Source organism: Prunus mume, linkage group LG4 (assembly GCF_029339155.1).
Source record: "Prunus mume cultivar Tortuosa linkage group LG4, ASM2933915v1, whole genome shotgun sequence".
Taxonomy (NCBI): Eukaryota; Viridiplantae; Streptophyta; class Magnoliopsida; order Rosales; family Rosaceae; genus Prunus; species Prunus mume.
Window position 1 is genome coordinate 1412143 of NC_142701.1, and position 20606 is coordinate 1432748.

General features: G+C 37.0%; 4 protein-coding genes, 1 long non-coding RNA gene and 1 pseudogene across 5 annotated transcripts; 5 read left to right on the forward strand and 1 right to left on the reverse strand.

Annotated features, from left to right (window-relative positions):
- The first annotated feature begins 6 nt into the window (after positions 1 to 6).
- On the forward strand, positions 7 to 4329 carry LOC103343615 (LEAF RUST 10 DISEASE-RESISTANCE LOCUS RECEPTOR-LIKE PROTEIN KINASE-like 2.1). The gene is made up of 2 exons (XM_089051421.1): positions 7 to 824; positions 2986 to 4329. The coding sequence occupies exons 1-2, from the start codon at positions 65 to 67 to the stop codon at positions 4146 to 4148; spliced, it is 1923 nt and encodes a 640-aa protein (XP_088907547.1). The 5' UTR covers positions 7 to 64; the 3' UTR covers positions 4149 to 4329.
- An 874-nt stretch (positions 4330 to 5203) lies between these two features.
- Positions 5204 to 6028, forward strand: LOC103343616 (LEAF RUST 10 DISEASE-RESISTANCE LOCUS RECEPTOR-LIKE PROTEIN KINASE-like 2.7). Its single transcript, XM_008247270.2, has one exon. The coding sequence runs from the start codon at positions 5204 to 5206 to the stop codon at positions 6026 to 6028; it is 825 nt and encodes a 274-aa protein (XP_008245492.2).
- A 3168-nt stretch (positions 6029 to 9196) lies between these two features.
- LOC148917613 (uncharacterized) lies at positions 9197 to 11031 on the forward strand. The gene is made up of 2 exons (XM_089049878.1): positions 9197 to 10565; positions 10754 to 11031. Exons 1-2 carry the CDS (start codon positions 9197 to 9199, stop codon positions 11029 to 11031), a joined length of 1647 nt encoding a protein of 548 aa, XP_088906004.1.
- On the forward strand, positions 11028 to 13015 carry LOC148917614 (PR5-like receptor kinase; annotated as a pseudogene).
- A 777-nt stretch (positions 13016 to 13792) lies between these two features.
- On the forward strand, positions 13793 to 16932 carry LOC148917615 (LEAF RUST 10 DISEASE-RESISTANCE LOCUS RECEPTOR-LIKE PROTEIN KINASE-like 2.1). Its single transcript, XM_089051425.1, has 3 exons — positions 13793 to 14743; positions 15485 to 15499; positions 15587 to 16932. Exons 1-3 carry the CDS (start codon positions 13954 to 13956, stop codon positions 16723 to 16725), a joined length of 1944 nt encoding a protein of 647 aa, XP_088907551.1. The 5' UTR covers positions 13793 to 13953; the 3' UTR covers positions 16726 to 16932.
- Positions 16933 to 17277: 345 nt separating this feature from the next.
- Positions 17278 to 20606, reverse strand: LOC148917616 (uncharacterized). The gene is made up of 2 exons (XR_016126490.1): positions 19967 to 20606; positions 17278 to 19878 (listed from the first exon to the last, which is right to left on the reverse strand). It is a non-coding gene; the product is annotated as an uncharacterized LOC148917616 (long non-coding RNA).

A 20606-nucleotide genomic window follows, 5' to 3' on the forward strand; every position in this document is an offset into this window, starting at 1 on the left:
AACCTGTATTTAATCTCTATTGGCATTTACCAGCAAGCCCACAACACTCCCACCCCCGTCCAAAATGCACCCAATCTTCCTCCTTCTCCTCTTCTTCTTCTACTCCGCGGACGCCACGACACCGTTTTCGTCTAAGGAAATACAGCCTGAGGAAACCCCTTCCGTCTGCTCCCAGACTTTCGCCTGTGGCCCGCTCCAAGGCCTCTCATACCCGTTCACCGGCGGGGCACGCCCTGCCCACTGTGGTCCACCGGAGTTCCACATCAGCTGCGTGGACGACTCGCCCGAGCTGACCATCATGTCGCTGAGGTACCGAGTTCTCGAACTCAACCCAGTTCACAAAAATCTAAGGTTAGTCCGCTCAGACCTCTGGAACTCGACATGCACAGACAAACTCGCCAACACAACTATCAAATCCGAGTTCTTCGCCTACAATGAGAACGACGACATGGAGGTGTCCATTTTCTACGGCTGTAATTCCTCTACCATTACGCCCAAGCCCGAGAATTGGTTTCACTGCAACGTCAATTTGCCTTTCAACGACTCTTATTACTTGATCGAGAAGTTCCCGATCGACCAGATTATGAGCGGTGTCAAGTGTAAGATTGAAACTACAGTGCCGATTCTCAAGACCGCGGCTGCGAAGCTCGGTGCCAACAGGTCGCTGTTTCAGGAAGCGATCCTGGAAGGCTTTAATGTTAACTATACCAACCCTTATGATAAGGAATGCGCTAAATGTCCTAATTTTAAAACGGGCTGTGGGTTTGACCCCCATACGAACCGGCCCGTTTGCCTTTGTGGGGATCGGGTGTGTGACTTATCAGGTACCATATTCCACACCATACGTCCTTGAAGTTTAAATTTTTTTCTTATTTTCGTATATATATTTTTTAATACAAATAATAATCTAAATAGTAAATTGAGTTTAAACCCATAAAATTCATTTTAAATCACCTACAACCCTTTCCATTAGTTTTCTATGTAAAATACCCAATGTTTTCAAATAATACCCAATGACTAGGATCCAACTAAGCAAGTTATCTAATATAACTTAAAATCTGATTTATTGTTTTTTTTGGATTCCAAAACTACCCATATTTATAAGTTAATGTGTTATTGAGGGTGTAACTAATGATACCCGTTGAATTTGGAAATATCTCCAAATAGTTGTAATGGATGTAGGAACTAATTTAGAAACTTATTTGAAATTAAATATTAAATTCCACATTAAAGTATTAGTAATCTATTTTTGAATTAATGGTGTTTTCTTTCTATGAATTATGACTAGTAATCTATTTAAAGTATTAATAATTTAAATTCAATATTAAATTTAGGAATTAATGTTGTTTTCTTTTTATGAATTATATGACCAGTATTCTTTTTTATTATAGTTTTATCAATAATAGTGTACATTCTAATTATGTTGAAAAATAATTTGATAATCTATTTATTGTTTTGTTTTTAAAACATTTTTTTTAATGAACCTATTTTTTCTCCAAATATTGTATTTTTTTTTTCTTTATTACTTGTTTTATAAAAAATAATTTGATCATCTTTTTATTGTTTGTTTTATGAATTTTTTTTTTAAATGAGCCTATTTTTTCTCTCAAAATAATATACCTATTTTTTTTCTCTAATAATGTACCTATTTTTTTTTTTTAGTAATGCTACACTTACCACATTTTTATCCCACATTTTTATACCACATGATGTGGCATATCTATATTATATGCCACATCAATTAAATCAATGAAGTGTATTTTAATTAGTGTTTGTCCAATATAGGTCCCTACAATTTCTATTTCCTAGACATATACCCATCATTCTATAAATCTATGTGTAAAACCCAATTTCAAATTTAAATGATCAATAGGATATAAGAGGTCATAGTATTCCTATATTTTTACATCCTTGCCATTAGACTTATAAGTAATGTACCTATTTTTAATTTATAAAAATATGCATAACTTTCAATTATACAACGTACTTATTTTCTATAAATTATTGTGTACTTATTTTTAATTTATGAAAAATGTACGGAAATTTCAATTACAAAGTAATTGACCTATTTTTGTTTATTTTTTTTGGTAAATAATATACCTTATATTTTTATACATATATTTATATTTATATTTTTCATATGTACATTATTGGATATGTAATTTACATATTTGTTTAATTTTCAATTTTAAGGGTCATATGTTAGAGGGAATGGCAACCAAAAGAAATAGGGTGATTGATATGCTATTAATAGGGAGTTTTAATTACAATTATGGCAGTTCATGAAATGCTTGGAATAAATTATAAATAAAATATGAATTATAGTGGCAAGGATGTAAAAACATAGGAATACTATGACCTCTTATATCCCACTGATCATTTAAATTTGAAATTGGATTTTACACATAGATTTATAGAATGATGGATATATGTCTAGGAAATATAAATTGTAGGGACCTATATTTGACAAGCCCTGAATTTTTTCACACACGCCATTAAATTACAAAGAAAGTTCAAACCGAAGACTACTAGTGACAATTAACTAGGAATTGTTGACTTCATATTTTTATTTCTTGTTTCACAGGTGGGATTTAGAAAGATAGCAACAGTAAGCCGTCGTGAATTAGGAATTTCTGGAAATTTTTGCGTAGTGTTTTGACAATCCAGTATCCAAAACTTTCTCGTCTTTTAGTTTTGCGAACCTATACTTTGCTTTCCTGCTATGAAATACCACAGTCAAATTAAAACGACAGGATTCTTATTGATTTTAAATTGATTAATGAATATTTTAATAAGTTTACAGAGAGAAAAAAAAAAAAAAGCCATGTTCTAAAATTGTGAACATTTGGCAACAAAGTGACTAGATTTAGTGAAATTAGCAACATGTAAGTACAAAATGTCTGTTGGCATGGTCTTTTTTCAATCAATGGATTATACATATATTCATTTATTGATTTACATTTCTCTATCTTGTGATTGTTTCAGGAGAAGGCATTGGGGTTGCTGCTCTGTTGATTATCATAATCCTTTTTTTTACTATATGCATATCAAGGAAAAGAATAATGGCCTTCCTCAAGAGAGATGAGAGGGATGAGTTTGATGTTGAGGCATTTATAAGGAACTATGGATCGCTTACTCCAAAGCGGTATACCTATGAAAATGTCATGAAAATGACAGACTCTTTCAGAGACAAAATAGGTAAAGGTGGATATGGAACTGTGTACAAAGGCAGGCTACCTGATGGGCTTCTGGTGGCGGTCAAAGTCCTAAGTGAGTCCAAGGGTAATGGAGGAGAAGATTTTATTAATGAAGTTGCTAGCATTGGTAGAACCTCCCATGTCAACATAGTCACTCTTTCTGGATTCTGTTATGAGGGGGACAAACGAGCTTTGATTTATGAATACATGCCTAATGGATCTCTGGATAATTTCATACATAAGCATGGGTCTGGAATGGCAAATTTTCGCTTAGAATGGAAAACACTATCTGAAATTGCAGTTGGTATTGCGCGAGGACTAGAATACCTACACCGTGGATGTAACACAAGAATTTTGCATTTTGACATCAAGCCACAGAACATTCTTTTGGACAAATATTTTTGCCCGAAAGTTGCTGATTTTGGCCTAGCCAAACTATGCAAAACGAAGGACAGTATTGTATCGATGATGGGTACAAGAGGAACTGCAGGATACATTGCACCAGAAGTGTTTAGTCGGAACTTTGGAGGAGTATCTCACAAATCTGATGTTTACAGCTACGGGATGTTGGTTCTTGAAATGGTTGGAGCAAAAAAGAATTTGGATTCGGGAGTGTCTCATACGAGTGAAATGTTTCCACATTATGTTTATAAAGATCTAGAGCTAGATAAGGATGAAAATACATTTGGGGATCCGGATATATCTGAGGAGGAAAAAGAAATAGCAAGAAAGATGATATTAGTAAGTCTCTGGTGCATTCAAACCATTCCTTCTGATAGGCCATCAATGAGGAAAGTTGTAGAGATGTTGGAAGGACCCCTTCATTCCTTGCAAATTGCACCAAAGCCTTTGTTGTTTTCTCCTACAATAGCTGCAGAAGACACTATGACCACATCCCAACCATCTGCAATGGATTCTGTGACCACATACCAACCATCTGAAATGGACTAAGGCAATTAGTTTCATTAGAAGATCTTTTGTAATTAGGAACTGCCAGTTGAATTGAAAGAAAGTTGGCTTGGTGAAAATGAAACCGTTTTTTATTAACCGAAAACTCAGAATGAAAGCTGTTCTCATTAATTCTACTGTTTTTGTATAATAGAAAAAGTAGATTATGAAATATTATTAGAAACTTTGTTTGCAGCCACTCTACTCTTCGAGTGAAGTGTGTTGATGCTCTTTTCCGAAGAGGGTCAACTTAGAGAAAAGGGGTTTGTCTTCAACAGTGGAGAAGGTGAAGACCTTCTGTAAGGTTTGAGCCTGTTGAAGACAAAGTAGGAGAAGCAATCGCTAATTTTCGGACACCGGTGTGGTGACAACCGAAGGCTCTCCGATGCTAAAGTTAGCTAAGAGTAGTAACTTTAGTAGAGTTATGTAAAGTAAAAGGTAAGAAAGTAGTTACCCTTTTTACTAGAATACTGTTCCCTATTTATAGGAAAGTGAAAGTGGGAGGTTTGTGTAGAATTTTGATATGGGACTTTGTGCAAGTCGCCGTGGTGGTGACACGTGTCATGGAGATTAGGTTCGGCAGTTTGTGAGCTTCGGCAATGGGAGCTTGGCAGATGTCCGCACCTTGGAATGGTGTCTTCCTTCGGCAGGGAAGAAGGCGTGTCGCCTTGGTGCTAGTCGCTTTGATGCTGGATATGTTCGGTTGATTATGGTGTAAACAAAATGTATCCATCCCATTCTCACGGATAAGCTCAAGCCTATGACGCAACAGATTGGAATCCTCTCTGTGTTTCAGCAACTTTGTATCTTTTCTAATTTTGAAAGCAGGAGTACCACCACAAGCTAGTTGGTCGAAAAAAATATATTCAAAAGATCCACCATTGAAATCTTGGCAGAACCATGTATCTATCAAAATGTGAAAGTCTTGTGTCCCATTCGTTGAATATTTCAAAGGCCTACAACTGAAAACCAAATATGCATCCCCTACTGCTTCCATGTCGCTTTTTCTATTTTTAAATCTGTATTGGTTTCTCTCACCCTGAGCCTTCCCAACAAATATGCATCCCCTACTGCTTCAATTGTTGTTTCCTTTGCTTTTGATCACTTCCTTTCTTTCGGTCAAAGTTGAGTTAAGTCTAGGCCAGGACAATGAACAATACGCAAACTGCGGTGAAGATATTAACTGCGGTGGCGTTGGAGGCATCGGGTACCCCTTCTGGGGAGTAAACCGGGCTAATTACTGTGGTCCGCCAGGGTTGGAGGTCAAATGCTTTGACAATACCCCCATGATCAACATGTCAAATATCAACTACAGAATTCTTAAAATGAACTCTATTGCTTCGTCTGTTACAGTTGCTAGGCAGGACTATTGGGAAACTATCTGTCCTCTTACTTATGTCAACACCAACATCAACTTCTCGCTATTTAGTTATACTTCTGAGGTTACAAACCTGACCTTCTACTACGGGTGCAATACAAGTGTCCCAGGGCTTACTTCTAGTTCCCAAGTTTGCAGTACGAACAATGGTAACATCATCATTCGTATGCCACACAAAGTCCCCCAAGTGAATCCAGTTGCTAATGGCGCCTGTAAAAATGGGGTCATTGTTCCGGTTTTTAGAACAGCTGTTGTGGCTCTAGAGGCCAATCGAATGACTCTTGGCGAAGCAGTAGATGGGGGATCTGAATTGGACTTGGAGATTGATGATGATCAATGTAACCGTTGTGTGGAATCAGGAGGGAAGTGTGGGCTTAACACTACTAATGGTGGATTCAGTTGCTTTTGCCATGATCAGGCCCATGCAACCATATGTAATACAACTTCACTCGGACGACAAGGTATGCCTGCCCTTTGTCATTTTCTTATAAATTACGGATTATGAGTATGGTAAGATGTTAGAAGATTTTGAAGTCATTGAATTCCAGGATTGGTGGTATCCACGCTTTTTATAAAAAAAAAATTATTATTACATCCTAGCTAGCTACCTTGGTTTGTGATTAGGCTGCTCTGCCAAAACCGGGGTCGGGAATTGGGAATTCTGTGCTATATTGTCCACGTGAAAGTAGGAAGAGTCCATGGTAGTTAGGGCCAACGATCTGGAGAAACATAAAATAAAAAGGAGATTCACTATTATACCCAATATAAAAGTCCAAATTATAAAAATATCCCATATGAAATGGACTTTAGAAAAGCTCATTTACAATATAACAAAAAGGCTTTTTAACTTCTTATAAATTACAAAACTGCCATTAATTTCTTAAAACAAGCTCAACCCCCAAACCTCATAAAAAACCAAAAATACTCAATATGGTATCAAAGCAATTTTATAATCAAACTTAAATTCAATAGGATCAGTTGTCATTTTTTGGGTTTATTTATAAAAATTCCTGGAAAAAAAAAACACGTGCATTTTGTGTAAAGACGCGTTTTAGTGGTCACCAAAACTTTCATTGACTGGCACTTTTATCAAACAACATAAAAGTCTTACATCAAGTAGGGTGGTTGTGGTTCGCAACCACGAATTTTAACTCGACCGACTATTTGTCTGTATGGTGATTTTTGAAACCATTAAACCGACCGCTTTTTAAAGAAACCGCAAAGCGATCGGTTACCGTGAATTAGCGGTTTAAAACCGTAAGTTCTTTTTGTGTCATAAAAATCAAATCTTCCACATTTTAGGCCTAATTTTGATGCTTCTTTTGAAGCCTTTTGAGTTCAAGCATACTTTAATTCAAAAATATAAATTCATAACCTCAACTTCTCAAGCATATATAAATTCACAATCTCCTCAACTTCTCAAGCATTCACAACCTAAAGAAAATTAAAGTTATAATTCCAAGTATTCCAACTAAAGTTAAACGTCTCAAACATTCACAAGCTCAACTTCTCAAGCATTCCAATTTCAAATCCTTTAAAGTTACAAACCAAAAGGAAAATGCAATGCAAAATGAATTAAAGTTACAACCCAAAGGAAAAATCCAATTCAAAGTTAATTAAAGTTACAAACTAAAAGGAAAATGCAATGTACCAATGTTACAAACTCAAGTGTTGGTGGTGGTGAGTGGATTTAAATGACCCCGTTGTGCTGTTTGAGCACCAATGCTATCTACAAAATGCAAATTTTTATAAAAAAAAAAATATATAGTCTCGGTTTATGTAACTGTAAGTTTTGAAAATCAAATATCAGAATCAAGAACCGCAACCGCAAATGCGGTTCGGTTCTTCATACCGCAAATGCGGTTCAGTTTCCAGCGATTGCGGTTCCATTGCAGTAAATTATCGGTTGGTTTTTGCAATTTTTCGGTCTAAAATGTCACCCCTACACTGAAGTATTAAACGGAAAAAAAAAAATTTGAAATATTGTCAAATATTGGTGTTTACTCCCAAGTGTTATTGTGGGCTTCGACAATCAGTCATGTGATCCAAGACAAATAGGCCCAAACTGAGCTTCAATGATCTCGGAGTACGGTTATAAGCGTGCCACTATTGGTATCTGGTGTCTTAAGAAATCTTAACTTCTAATGAACCTATTGTACTCGTAATGAGGAACTTGCTTGAATTAGTTCTTTTATATGCCTTGATTGATAAGGACTTCAATATTGCACTTGTGCAATTCGAAAACTAAACAAATAGACTAGTACAAGAGCGATCGGATTGAAATTGTAATTGATACTACTAATGAAACTATGTCCGAATGGACATTACGAAAAGTCTTATATTGACTAGCTGTTATAGAAAGTAGCTACGCATCAATCTTTGATGAAATTAAGCATAGAAAATATAACGTTAGAATGATGAAAAGTTAGTGAAAAATCTAGCAGCTTGAGCAAGGTTTAGTCAAGTTTTAGGCGTAATTTATGCGGAGCACTCAAAACCTATGTGATTTTGGAGACCCCTTTTATGATTTAGCCTTATACCTACGTGACCACTATTGACTTCTTTGATGGTTGAAAATGGTTTGCCCCTAGGTGAATAAGTTTTAAATTTTGTTTTATTAAAGGTCAATGAGTAAGCCCCTGGATGCATGATTAATGTGAGTTACATTTACGTTTTTACCCCACTATATAAACCCCCACCCCCATCGTCACCCATTGCTGCCACCATTCCCGCCACCCACTGATGACACTCAGTGGCGGATCCACGTTGGGACAACAGGGGACGACCCCTTGGAAGGTTGGAAAATGGCCAAGGACTCTATTGAAGCCCCTTGGACAGCTGTTGGAAGCCCCTTGGATGCATGCCAACCGCTCGATGAAAGTCCCGTGAGAGGAGGCAAGGTTGTTGCGCCACAAGACGCCGAGAATAATTTTTTTAAATCGCCTTGCCAAACGACGCTGCTTGGCAAAGGCTCACCAATTTTTTTAATGACTGGCCTCAAAACGACGCTGCTTTGGGCCGCTTAAAAAAAAAAAAAGAGAACAAACCAGCCTTGCGAATCGCACAGCAGCCCCAAACCCTTCATTTCCAATTTCACACTTCCTCTCCCCACCCTCTCAAACCCTAACCTCTCCCCCAACCTCCCAACCTCCAACAACCTCCATCATCAACTCTTCGCTGGGCCACTAATCACCGCCGTCCTCCTCCCTCCGCCCTTCAACTACAAGTAAGCTTGGCAATGAAATTTATGGATATGTTGATAATATATATTGTTGTTGATATTGATTTTTTTTTTTTTATGTAATGAAATTTATGTATATGAATCATATTGATTGATTGAATTTATGTTTTATTGAGTTAATGCTTGAAATTTATGGATATGAATAATATTGATATTTTTTGTATGTAATGAAATTTATGGATATGATATGAATCATAGTGATAATCATATTAATGTAGATTGATTGAGTTTATGCTTGATTGAAAATGTGAATTGATTGAGTATATTGAATATTAATTGATATTTGATATAATAATTTAGTATATTGAATATTGATTGATATGGGTTTAGAGAGTATATTGAATTTTGAGAGTGGGTTATTGACATTTTCATATTCATATGATAATTTGGGTAAAAATTAATGATTGATTGAATTAATTGATTTGTAGATTTATGGAACGATTCTTTAAAAGAAAATTGTCTACGGATAGTCCTTCTCCGTCTAATCCGGATAGTTCAAATGCAAGACCAGTTGAAGTAGATGAGATCTTAGCTAATCTTCAGGCAGACCCTGGACTAAGAACTCGAATGGCGGATTATAATCCTAATATTCGGGATGAGATCCGAAGAGCATATCTACAAAAGGGACCTTGTCAACCTAGAAGTTATAAATTCCCACAAACTAATCAATCAGGAATTAATAGACGCTTCATTGCTAATTGGTTTGATGATCATGATTGGTTGGAATATAGTATTGCTAAAGATGCTGCGTTTTGTCTTCATTGTTATATCTTCAAATCAAATTTTGATCAAGTGGGTGGTGATGCATTCACTGGGGTAGGCTTTAATAATTGGAAGAAGGTGAAAGAAAGATTTAACCTTCATGTTGGACCGGTTGGTAGTGTTCACAACCAAGCTAGAGAAGTTGCTTACAATTTGATGCATCAAACTACACACATTGAAACAATTGTCATCAAGCAAACAAGCCAAGCTTGCAGGGCTTATCGCACTTGCTTGAATGCATCACTTAAGTGCACTAGGTATTTGTTGCGACAAGGTCTTTCTTTTTGTGGTCATGATGATAGTGCACAATCAAGTAATAGAGGGAATTATTTAGAGCTCTTGCAATTTCTTGCAGATCATGATGAAAAAGTTAAGGCCGTTGTGTTGGAAAATGCTCCAGGAAATTTGAAGTTAATAGCTTCTTCAATTCAAAAAGATCTTATCAATTCTTGTGCTAAAGAAACCATTGGTCTTATCTTGAGTGATGTAAAAGATAGATATTTTCCAATAATGGTGGATGAAGCACGGGATGTTTCAATAAAGGAGCAAATGGATGTGAATGACAAAGGACAAATCATTGAAAGGTTTGTGGGGGTTCAACATGTGACCGACACTACTTCAAGTGCACTAAAGGAAGCCATTGATGAATTCTTTTCTTCCGCGAATTTGAGCTTTTCCAAGTTACGAGGACAAGGTTATGATGGAGCTAGTAATATGAGAGGTGAGTTCAATGGTCTTAAGACAAATATTTTGAGAGAACAACCTTGTGCATTTAATGTTCATTGTTTTGCTCATCAATTTCAACTAGCTCTTGTTGCGGTAGCAAAGAAAAACATTGATGTCAACTCTTTTTTCACAACGGCTAATAGTTTGGTTAATGTTGTTGGAGCATCTTGTAAGCGTCGGGATGCATTTAGAGCACAATACCAAGAAGAGCTTGTGAGAGCTTTTGAAGAAGATTGTCTGATAATGGGGCGGGGCTTAAATCAAGAAACTACTCTCAAACGTGCCGGCGATACACGATGGAACTCACATTATGGTACGTTGATTAGTATCATTTCTATGTTCCCATCTGTGGTGAATGTGCTTCAAATGATTGTTTATGATAATCCTAATGATAGCTCGGGTGAAGCCTATAAGTTATGGGGAGAAATACAATCTTTTGAGTTTGTGTTTCACTTATTTTTAATGAAAGCTATATTGAAATAACAAACACTTTGTCTCTAGCATTGCAAAAGAAAGATCAAGACATTGTAAGTGCAATGAGTTTAGTGACAACATACAAGGAAAACCTAAAGTTCATGAGGGATAATGAGTTTGAAGAATTGGTTGAGCAAGCATCTTTGTTTTGTTACAAACATGATATTATAGTTCCTACCATGGATGAGGAATATGTAATTCCAGGGAGGTCACGGCGTAATGCTCCAATGAAGACAAATTATCATCGTTATCGTGTGGAGATCTTTATTCATGTAATTGATGGACAACTTTGCGGAACTAAATGATCACTTCAACGAGGTAAGTACTGAGTTACTTACTTGTTCGGCATGCTTGAGTCCAAAAAATAACTTTGTAGCTTTTGACAAACGAAAGCTAGTTCGTCTTGCTCAATTTTATCCTTATGATTTTTCGGATAGAGACTTATTGATGCTTGAAAATCAACTTGGTGTTTATGTTCATCATATGTGTTCGAGTATTGATTTTTCTCAATTGGAATGGATTAGTAGTCTTGCGGAAAAATTGGTGGAGAAAGGAATGCATGAAATATTTCCTTATGTGTATTTGCTTCTTACATTGGCTTTGGTTTTACCGGTTGCAACTGCTTCAGTGGAGAGGGCATTTTCCGCCATGAATATTATTAAAAATCCACTTCGCAACAGAATGGGAGATCAATGGTTGAATGATAGCTTGATTGTTTACATTGAGAGAGATGTTTTTGCTTGTATTGATAACGAAACTATAATGCAACGTTTTCAGAATATGAAAACTCGTCGTGGACAATTGTAACTTGTATTATTGGTTTTGTTATGAATTATGAATGGAAGTACTATCTTTCTATCTTTTTAGCATTATTTTCTTTGTAGAAAAATTTCAGAACTTTTACACTAAGCCCCCTTGGCCACATAATCCTGGATCCGCCACTGATGACACTTAACCACTCATGCTATGCCTTACTTTGTACTTATGCTTAGTTTTTCTAGTCTTTAAATTACACAAATGATCATTTTCTATTATCAAATTAAGAACTCTTATGATTTAACCTTTCTTCTGTGCAGGTTCACGGAAACAATTGGCCGTAGGTGAGTATATGTGATAAATAGAAAATACCAGAAGTTTCGATCTTTGTTTTCTTTCACAAATCACTGAAATGCATATAACTTGAACAATTTTTCCATATATAGGCATATGCGGTTGCTGTTCCGTCGATCATCATAATCATTTTTTTTTACCATATGCATAACAAGGAAAAGAATATTGGCCTTCTTCAAGAAAGATAAAAGTTTGAATTTGATGTTGAGGCACTTATTAGGAACTATGGATCGTTTACTCCAAAGAGGTATAGTAGTTATGCAAATGTCAAGAAAATGACAAACTCGTTCAAAGATAAAATAGGTAAAGGTGGATATGGAACCGTGTACAACGGCAGGCTACCTGATGGCCTTCTCGTGGCGGTAAAAGTCCTAAGCGAGTCGAAGGGTAACGGGGAAGAATTTATTAATGATGTTGCTAGCATTGGTAGAACTTCCCACGTCAACATAGTCACTCTTTCTGGATTCTGTTATGAGAGGGACAAAAGGGCTTTGATTTAAGAGTTCATGCCTAACGGATCTCTGGATAATTTCATACATAAGCACAGTTCTGAACTGGCAAATTGTCGCTTAGAATGGAAAACACTGTCTGAAATTGCAGTTTGCATTGCACGAGGACTAGAATACTTACACCATGGATGTAACACGAGAATTCTGCATTTTGACATAAAGCCACAGAACATCTGATTTTGGCCTGGCCAAATTATGCAAAACGAAGGAGAGTATTGTGTCGATGTTAGGCACAAGAGGAACTGCAGGATACATAGCACCAGAAGTGTTTAGTCGGAACTTTGGAGGCGTCTCTCACAAATCTGATGTTTACAGCTACGGGATGTTGGTTCTTGAAATGGTTGGAGCAAGAAAGAACTTGGATTCAGGAGTGTCTGATACGAGTGAAATGTTTCCACATTGTGTTTATAAAGATCTAGAGCTAGATAAGGATGATATTGTTTTTGGCGCTATATCTGAGGAGGAAAAAGAAGTAGCAAGAAAGATGGTATTAGTAAGTCTGTGGTGCATTCAGACCAATCCTTCTGATCGGCCATCAATGACCCAAGTTGTTGAGATGTTGGAAGGACCCCTTCATTCCTTGCAAATCACACCGAAGCCTTTCTTGTTTTCTCCTACAATAGCTGCAGAAGACTCTGTGACCACATCCCAACCATCTGAAACACAATAAAAGGCAATTAGCTTCGTCAGCAGATCTTCATTAATTAGGAAATTCCAGCTGATTTGTAAGAAATTTGGCTTGGGAAAATGAAACAGCTTTCATTACCCGAAATGAGAATGTAAACTCTTTTTTTTTTTATTAATTCAAATTTTTTTTGTTTTTTCAATGGTTAAATATTTCGTTAAGCATATTTGTTCTAAAATAACCTAGGCTAAGATGTGGTTCCTTGTATAGCCGATCAATCATTCGATTAGAAGTCAAAAGTGCAAATACACTCGCACAATCTTTCTATCCAAGCCACTAGTGAAACGCCTATGCATCTGAAGACAAAAAGGACTAAAACATCTTTGCTTTGACCTACTTAGCCAAAAAGAGGGAAACACGTAGACTTCAATTTATGTCCTCCATTGGAATTTGTCTCCTTTAATCCTGATTTGAAACCAAATTAAATCAAAGATTCAAAGTTACCTATACAGAAATTCAGAAATTGCAAGAGGAGAAGTGTAAAAAATTCTATACCACCTTAGCAGTGTGGACCCCATGAATTTGAATTGTTGAAGGAATATTTGTAATGGACTTCACAAGTTTTCAATTAGAATTGGTGACAGATAATAATCAATGTACAGTTGTGATGATTCAGTAGTGAAAAGTCTTCTAAACAACAGAAAAGTTTCACCTATAAGTCTTATAAATTTATCCTTCTGTAGGTTTTCTTTTATTGGGGTTGGGCCTTGTTAAGTGGCCAAAAATTGTATTATTATATCTATCATAATGTGAAAATCTTCTATGCCATTCATTGAATATTTCGAAGTCTTCTATGCCCCAAAAAACACGACTCATCCTTAATCATCACGACCTGTGAATTTCCTAGTTGTAATCCTGTGCTTCCCTTTTTCTATTTTTCACACGTATTGGTTTGTCACTTATCCTGAGCCTTCCCAGCAATTATGCACTCCCTACGGCTTCAATCTGTGGTTCCTTTGCTTTTGATCACTTACTTTCTTTCGATCAACGCTGAGTCGAGTCTAAGCCAGGATGATCTACCATATGCAAACTGCGGCGAAGATATTAACTGCGGTGGCATCAGACTCTCGTACCCGTTTCGGGGAGTAAACCGAGCTAATTACTGTGGTCCGCCAGGGTTCGATGCGGAATGCCTAGATAATGTCCCCATGATCAGCATATCGAGTATCAACTACAGAATTCTTAAAACCAACTATAGTGCTCCCTCTGTTACAGTTGCCAGGCAGGACTATTGGGAAACTATCTGTCCTCAGACTTATGTCAACACCAACATCAACTTCTCTCTGTTTGATTATACTTCTGGGCTTACAAACCTGACCTTTTACTATGGGTGTGCAAGTATAAATACCCCGGGGCTTAACTCTAATTCCCAACCTTGCGATACAAACAACGACAATGTTACGTATGTCGTGGGAAGTCTCCCATTTGATCCCGTCGCTAACGGTACCTGTAAAAATTGGGTCAGTATTCCGGTTTTTACGACAGCTGCTCTGGCTCTAGAGGCCAATCGAACAACTATCGAGGAAGTGGTAGATGGGGGCTTTGAATTGGGATTGCAGATCGATAATATTCAATGCACCAATTGTGTGGAATCAGGAGGGAAGTGTGGGCTTAACACGAAAAATGGTGGATTCAGTTGCTTTTGCCTCGATCAGACCTATGCAACCGTATGTAAGGCAACTGCACCCGGAGCAGAAGGTATGTCTGTCCCTTGTCATTCTCTTATAAATTACAGAATTGAATTCCAGGATTGGTGGCATACACAGCTTTTTATTACATCCTAGACAGCTACCTAGGTGTGTGTCATTAGGCTTGTCTGTTAAAAACCCGGGTCAGAAATCGGGAATTGTGTGCAGAAACAAAAAACAGAAACTACTGAACTTGACATAAACAAGAAAAGAGATCATGTTGCTACGAATTTCAGAAATTGAACATTTTGGATAGAAAATTTTGTAAAACTTTTAAACCCTTAAGAGTGTTACCCAATTCAAGTTATGAGGAGCAACATTGGAACAAAAATGATTTAAAAAATAAATAAATAAAAAGATTACTTCATAAAATATTAAAAAAGGAATATTAAATGAAAAAAAATTTAGGGGAACGGGAGGCTATTCCATCTCAGGACCAGGGCATACTAAGGTCTCTTTGAGGACTTACAAAGGTGGTCTTAGCCCCTTTTTTTGTTTTTACAGATTACCTACTAAGAGGCATTTTCGGCAGCGGGATTCGAACCTTGGCCTTAGCAAAGATAAGAACCTTTACAAAGTCAACCAATGCTTGTTGGCATTATAGGGTTCTTATTGATTCTATACTAATAAATTAATTAATATTTAATAATAAGGTTTTAGAAAAAGAAAAAACAGATGGAATGTTGTCAAATTATAAGCATTTGGCAACAATTTGACTCGATTGAGTAAAATTAGCGACACAATGACCAAATTTAAGGCAAATAAGCAAATGACAAAAAAGGTAGTTTTTGTTGATCAAATCCAGAAAGATATATCGATTAACATTTGTCGATAGTCTTATTTTAATGAAACAAGTATTTTGTTGCAGGTTTGGCTGTTGGTGGATTTTCCGTGATAATAATCATTCTTTGTATTATTTTATGCATATTGTGGAAGCAAAATGTCCGAAAATCGCCCCCACACATATCAAGAAAAAGAACGGTCTTATTCGTCAAGAAAGATAAGAGGGATGAGTTTGATGTTGAGGCATTTATAAGGAACTATGGATCGCTTACTCCAAAGCGGTATACCTTTGCAAATGTCAAGAAAATGACAGACTCTTTCAGAGAGAGACTAGGTAAAGGTGGATATGGAACTGTGTACAAAGGCAGGCTACCTGATGGGCTTCTCGTGGCGGTCAAAGTCCTAAGCGAGTCCAAGGGTAATGGAGAAGACTTTGTTAATGAAGTTGCTAGCATTGGTAGAACCTCCCATGTCAACATAGTCACTCTTTTTGGATTCTGTTACGAGGGGGACAAAAGAGCTTTGATTTATGAGTTCATGCCTAATGGATCTCTGGATAATTTCATACATAAGCACGGATCTGAAATGGCAAATTTTCGATTAGAATGGAAAACGCTATCTGAAATTGCAGTTGGTATTGCTCGAGAACTAGAATACTTACACGGTGGATGTAACACAAGAATTTTGCATTTTGACATAAAGCCACAGAACATTCTTCTCGACAAAGATTTTCGCCCAAAAATCTCTGATTTTGGCCTTGCTAAATTATGCAAAACGAAGGACAGTATTGTATCGATGATGGGCACAAGAGGGACTGCAGGATACATTGCACCAGAAGTGTTTAGTCGGAACTTTGGAGGAGTGTCTCACAAATCTGATGTTTACAGCTACGGGATGTTGGTTCTTGAAATGGTTGGGGCAAGAAAGAATTTGGATTCGGGAGTGTCTCATACGAGTGAAATGTTTCCACATTACATTTATAAAGATCTAGAGCTAGACAAGGATGAGAATGTTTTTGGGGCAATCACAGAGGAGGAAAAAGAAATAGCAAGAAAGATGGTATTAATAAGTCTCTGGTGCATTCAGACCAATCCTTCTGATCGGCCATCAATGACCAAAGTTGTAGAGATGTTGGAAGGACCCCTTCATTCCTTGCAAATTGCACCCAAGCCTTTCTTATTTTTTCCTACAATAGCTGCAGAAGACTTGGCACTGGAATATTGATAGAGGAAAAATAAATATACATAGAATAATACCTTTATCAGGACCTCTTCCCTAATTGTCATGCCTATGTTTCACCTCTTTTTTGTCCCCTAGATCACTCCGACTTTAGCCTAAAAATAGTTGCAGTCCCTTGTACTTCAATCTCTGACAGATTATCAACACAAATCTTTACCGATTATCAATTCCCGAGGGGAATTTTATTGTTTACAGCAACTATCTCATTTATAAATGCATGAACAATTGTCTAATAGAGGGATACGAAAGAGAGAGAGCAATCTAATGAAATTAGATTCATCAGATCTTTCTCTTCTAAATCTTCTATTCTAAATGGTTCTTTGTCAGGCACGTACCCAGGCCCGTCTAACTAGGCTATAACCCGACAAAAATATGGAAAAATAGTCTACATCCCAACTGCACATCAACTAAGTGCGCTTTTCCATTAGGCCATCAAATTTTTTTTTATCTATATTTTACTTATAGGAATCTTATGCTAGTAGCTTTCACCCACATCCATCCTTGCAACTATGGAATCTATTTATATAGAATCTGATATATAAAATCATAAACTCTTCTCATTCCAATTTTCCATCAAAAAATTTTGTTCAAAACATACCATGGACTAACAAGAGAGTCTGACATAGGCCACTTTGGACCACTATAAAGAACCCAAAAGAAAATAGACAAAAAAAAAAAACACAACTCCAAGTCCCGCAAAGAACAACCCACTACAATGTAAGACTGCAAAAGAAAAACTCCTATATATGCACACATAGTTCGATATACAAAACAACGTTTGGTGAGCATAAGAACATAGTCAGCAGAAGTACCAATACCAACTCCATGAGTCTATAAAGAACCCAAAAGAAGATAGACAAAACAAAGCACAACTCCAGGCCCAGCAAAGAATAACCTACCACACGCAGTACTATCAAAGAAAAACTCCCATGCAAACATAGTTCGATGTACAGATCGAGTGGTGATCGTTACCAATACCAACTCCATGAGTCTTAATCTAGAACCCTACCTAACACGGCAGGGGTGATCAAGATTGGCCTCTTCGTGTGACGAACTTCCAACAAAAGAGCATCATAATAGGAACGTTTATCGGATGCCAAGCCCACAAACGTTCCAGCAAACACATAAGGGGGAATTGGGAGAGCCCTCGAGGTTGGCCCCCGTCACCTTTTCAGCAAACTCGACGAAATATGGCTCAACAACAGTAAACGCTCTATCACCACCTGGATCCCAAATCCTCACCACAAAAGAATCCGAAGATATGGGAATAGAGATTGCAACCAACAACCCTATCCTCCATGTGGATCCCAAATCCTCACCACAAAAGAATCCGAAGTTATGGGAATAGAGATTGCAACCAACAACCCTATCCTCCAAAAATCATGCATAACACCGAGGATCCTAAAACGCACCAGATCCATTTGATCCAAGAACTCATAGAACCCAACCACCAATAAACTCCTAGCTGGCAGAACCAAAACCTCACAAAAATCCTTATCACAACCCTGACCACCGAGTCACCACGAATGCTAAAGACACAAAGCCACACAACCACGCAAGATTAGAGAACTACACACCAACGCAAAAACCAGACCAGACCACTAGCGAAGCACGAACCCTAAGAACACCACGACAGAATCACCACGCCAAACAGACCTCACCAAAAACCAGCAAACCAACTAAAATACGAACTCTAGGACACCATGACAGAACCACCAAGCCAAACAGTCTCGTCCGAAAACCCATGAGCAAGGTGATGAGCCACCCACCACAATCCCAAGCGGCCACAAAGAGAGACAATTTCCGAAGAACACACTGACGAAAGAGAAGAGCATGACAGGGGAGGATGATGACGTGTTGAGAGAAGAAGTTTGACAACTACGGCGGCCAAAGGGCATAACCTATATCCAAACCCTAACCCTAATGCTAGTCTCTCCTCACGAGCGAGAGAGAATCCAAAAGCCTTGGGAAAAACATACCTCTCTTATTATTCCTTTTTATTTATTTATTAATGTCTTACCAATTCCACTTAATTCTTATGGATTCTTATGTGGTAATTGATGATTTTACTCACTGTGAACTGTTCTGCACGCCTGCGCTGTGAAGCTAAGAATTGTAATCTCATTGATGCCACATAGTCATACTCCTTGTATAACATGTAACAAGTCCAGAGTGTGAACAAGTCTTCCAATCCTATGTGGAAAAAACCTGAAATGCATAGATTTCAACCCTTTAGTAAAATCTGCATTCGTATATGATAAATGATAAAATAGAATACAATGGCAAACAAACAAAACAAAACAAAACAAAATAAAAATATAGCGGCAGATACCAGATCTTTAATTTCAATATACAATTCTAATTCTCCCTCCTTCCACCCTAAATACATTCATCATTATTGTCTTGCACTATTACTCTCTTTTTCTTTCTTTTTTATTTTTTACATTTTGATTTTACATGTGTCACAGTACACCATGGCTAATATGTACAACAATGAAATCCCTTGACCAGAAAACACTCTAGTACTTGCTTATTTAACAAATACTTGGAATACCTTATAGTTGGTGAAATTAGAAATAATATCACTCCTATTATATTATTGGCTCAATCTATTTTTACTGGATTAATGGAATCACAAATTCAACTATCCAAATAGAAAAAGAACTATCCAACTAAAGGAATTTAGGCATGTGTTAATGTTAAATTCGATATAACAATCCAGGTACAACAATATTCTTCTCATCTATGCGCTATCATGGGTAAGTAAATAATTACTGGATGTGTGTTGAACATGAAAAATTAAAAATGTATGCATAACAATGGTGTTATTTTGACCTTCATTTGCTCATTAATATCAAGAACGTCATATTTTTTATGCATAATTTCAATTAAAGAGAGGTCAATACTGCACTTCATACGTTAATCAGTTATCATCAAATCTGAATATTTGTAAAAGTATAAAAGAGTTACAGAGTTACCTTATGGATTTAGGGCGCACATTTGATATAGAGAGTTTATCAATGTCACTCAAAAGTCAAAACTAATTCTTTCCTTGGGAAAAATAATGTTCCACTTGATACATTGACTGGAATGAGAATAACGAGTGCTAGGACTGTCATTGGAACAAAAATCTTCAAGCTACAAGTACAAAGCGAAAAAAAATAGTTTAGTTATGATTATGCCCAAGATAGTAAGCATCTACTTATGTGTGCTAATTCGTTGTTACCTGCAATCTGAGGTAGCATCAGCAATGGAGTCAAAATAACTCTAGTTAAATATAGTCATCCTTCTAGACAACAGGATTTGTCTTGGCCTCTTTTAATCTTCTCTGGTGCAGGTGCATGCGAAATTAACTGAAAGAAGATTCAAAGTCATTTCCTTGGGAAAAGCCATTGAATTCAAACACTGTTTGTCTCAAGCAAACAAAAAGAATATGTACATTTACAGAAACATAATAACTTCACTTTCCATATCTGAGTTCTATTTCTGGCTTTCTTAGCTCCACGGAGAGAAAAATGAAACTTTGTTGCCTGTGTTTGTTTCTCCTTCGCTCTATTGCAAATGTCCTCCCCTCTCTGTCTGCTGGCTATGATAAGCAATACCTAAACTGCAGTAAAACATTTTGGTGCTCAGGAATAGATGACAATGACATAGGATATCCATTCTGGGGTCTCCACCGGCCAGAGTACTGCGGCCACCCTGCATTTGAACTAGAATGCAAAACCGATGGCCCTGAGATCTCAATCATGTCACAACGTTACCAGATTTTTGGAATCAACAACATGACAGACTCTCAAAGTTGCCTTTGCAGATTTGTGGAACAATACTTGTCCAGCAGGCATTGTTGTCAATACTACTCTGGATTG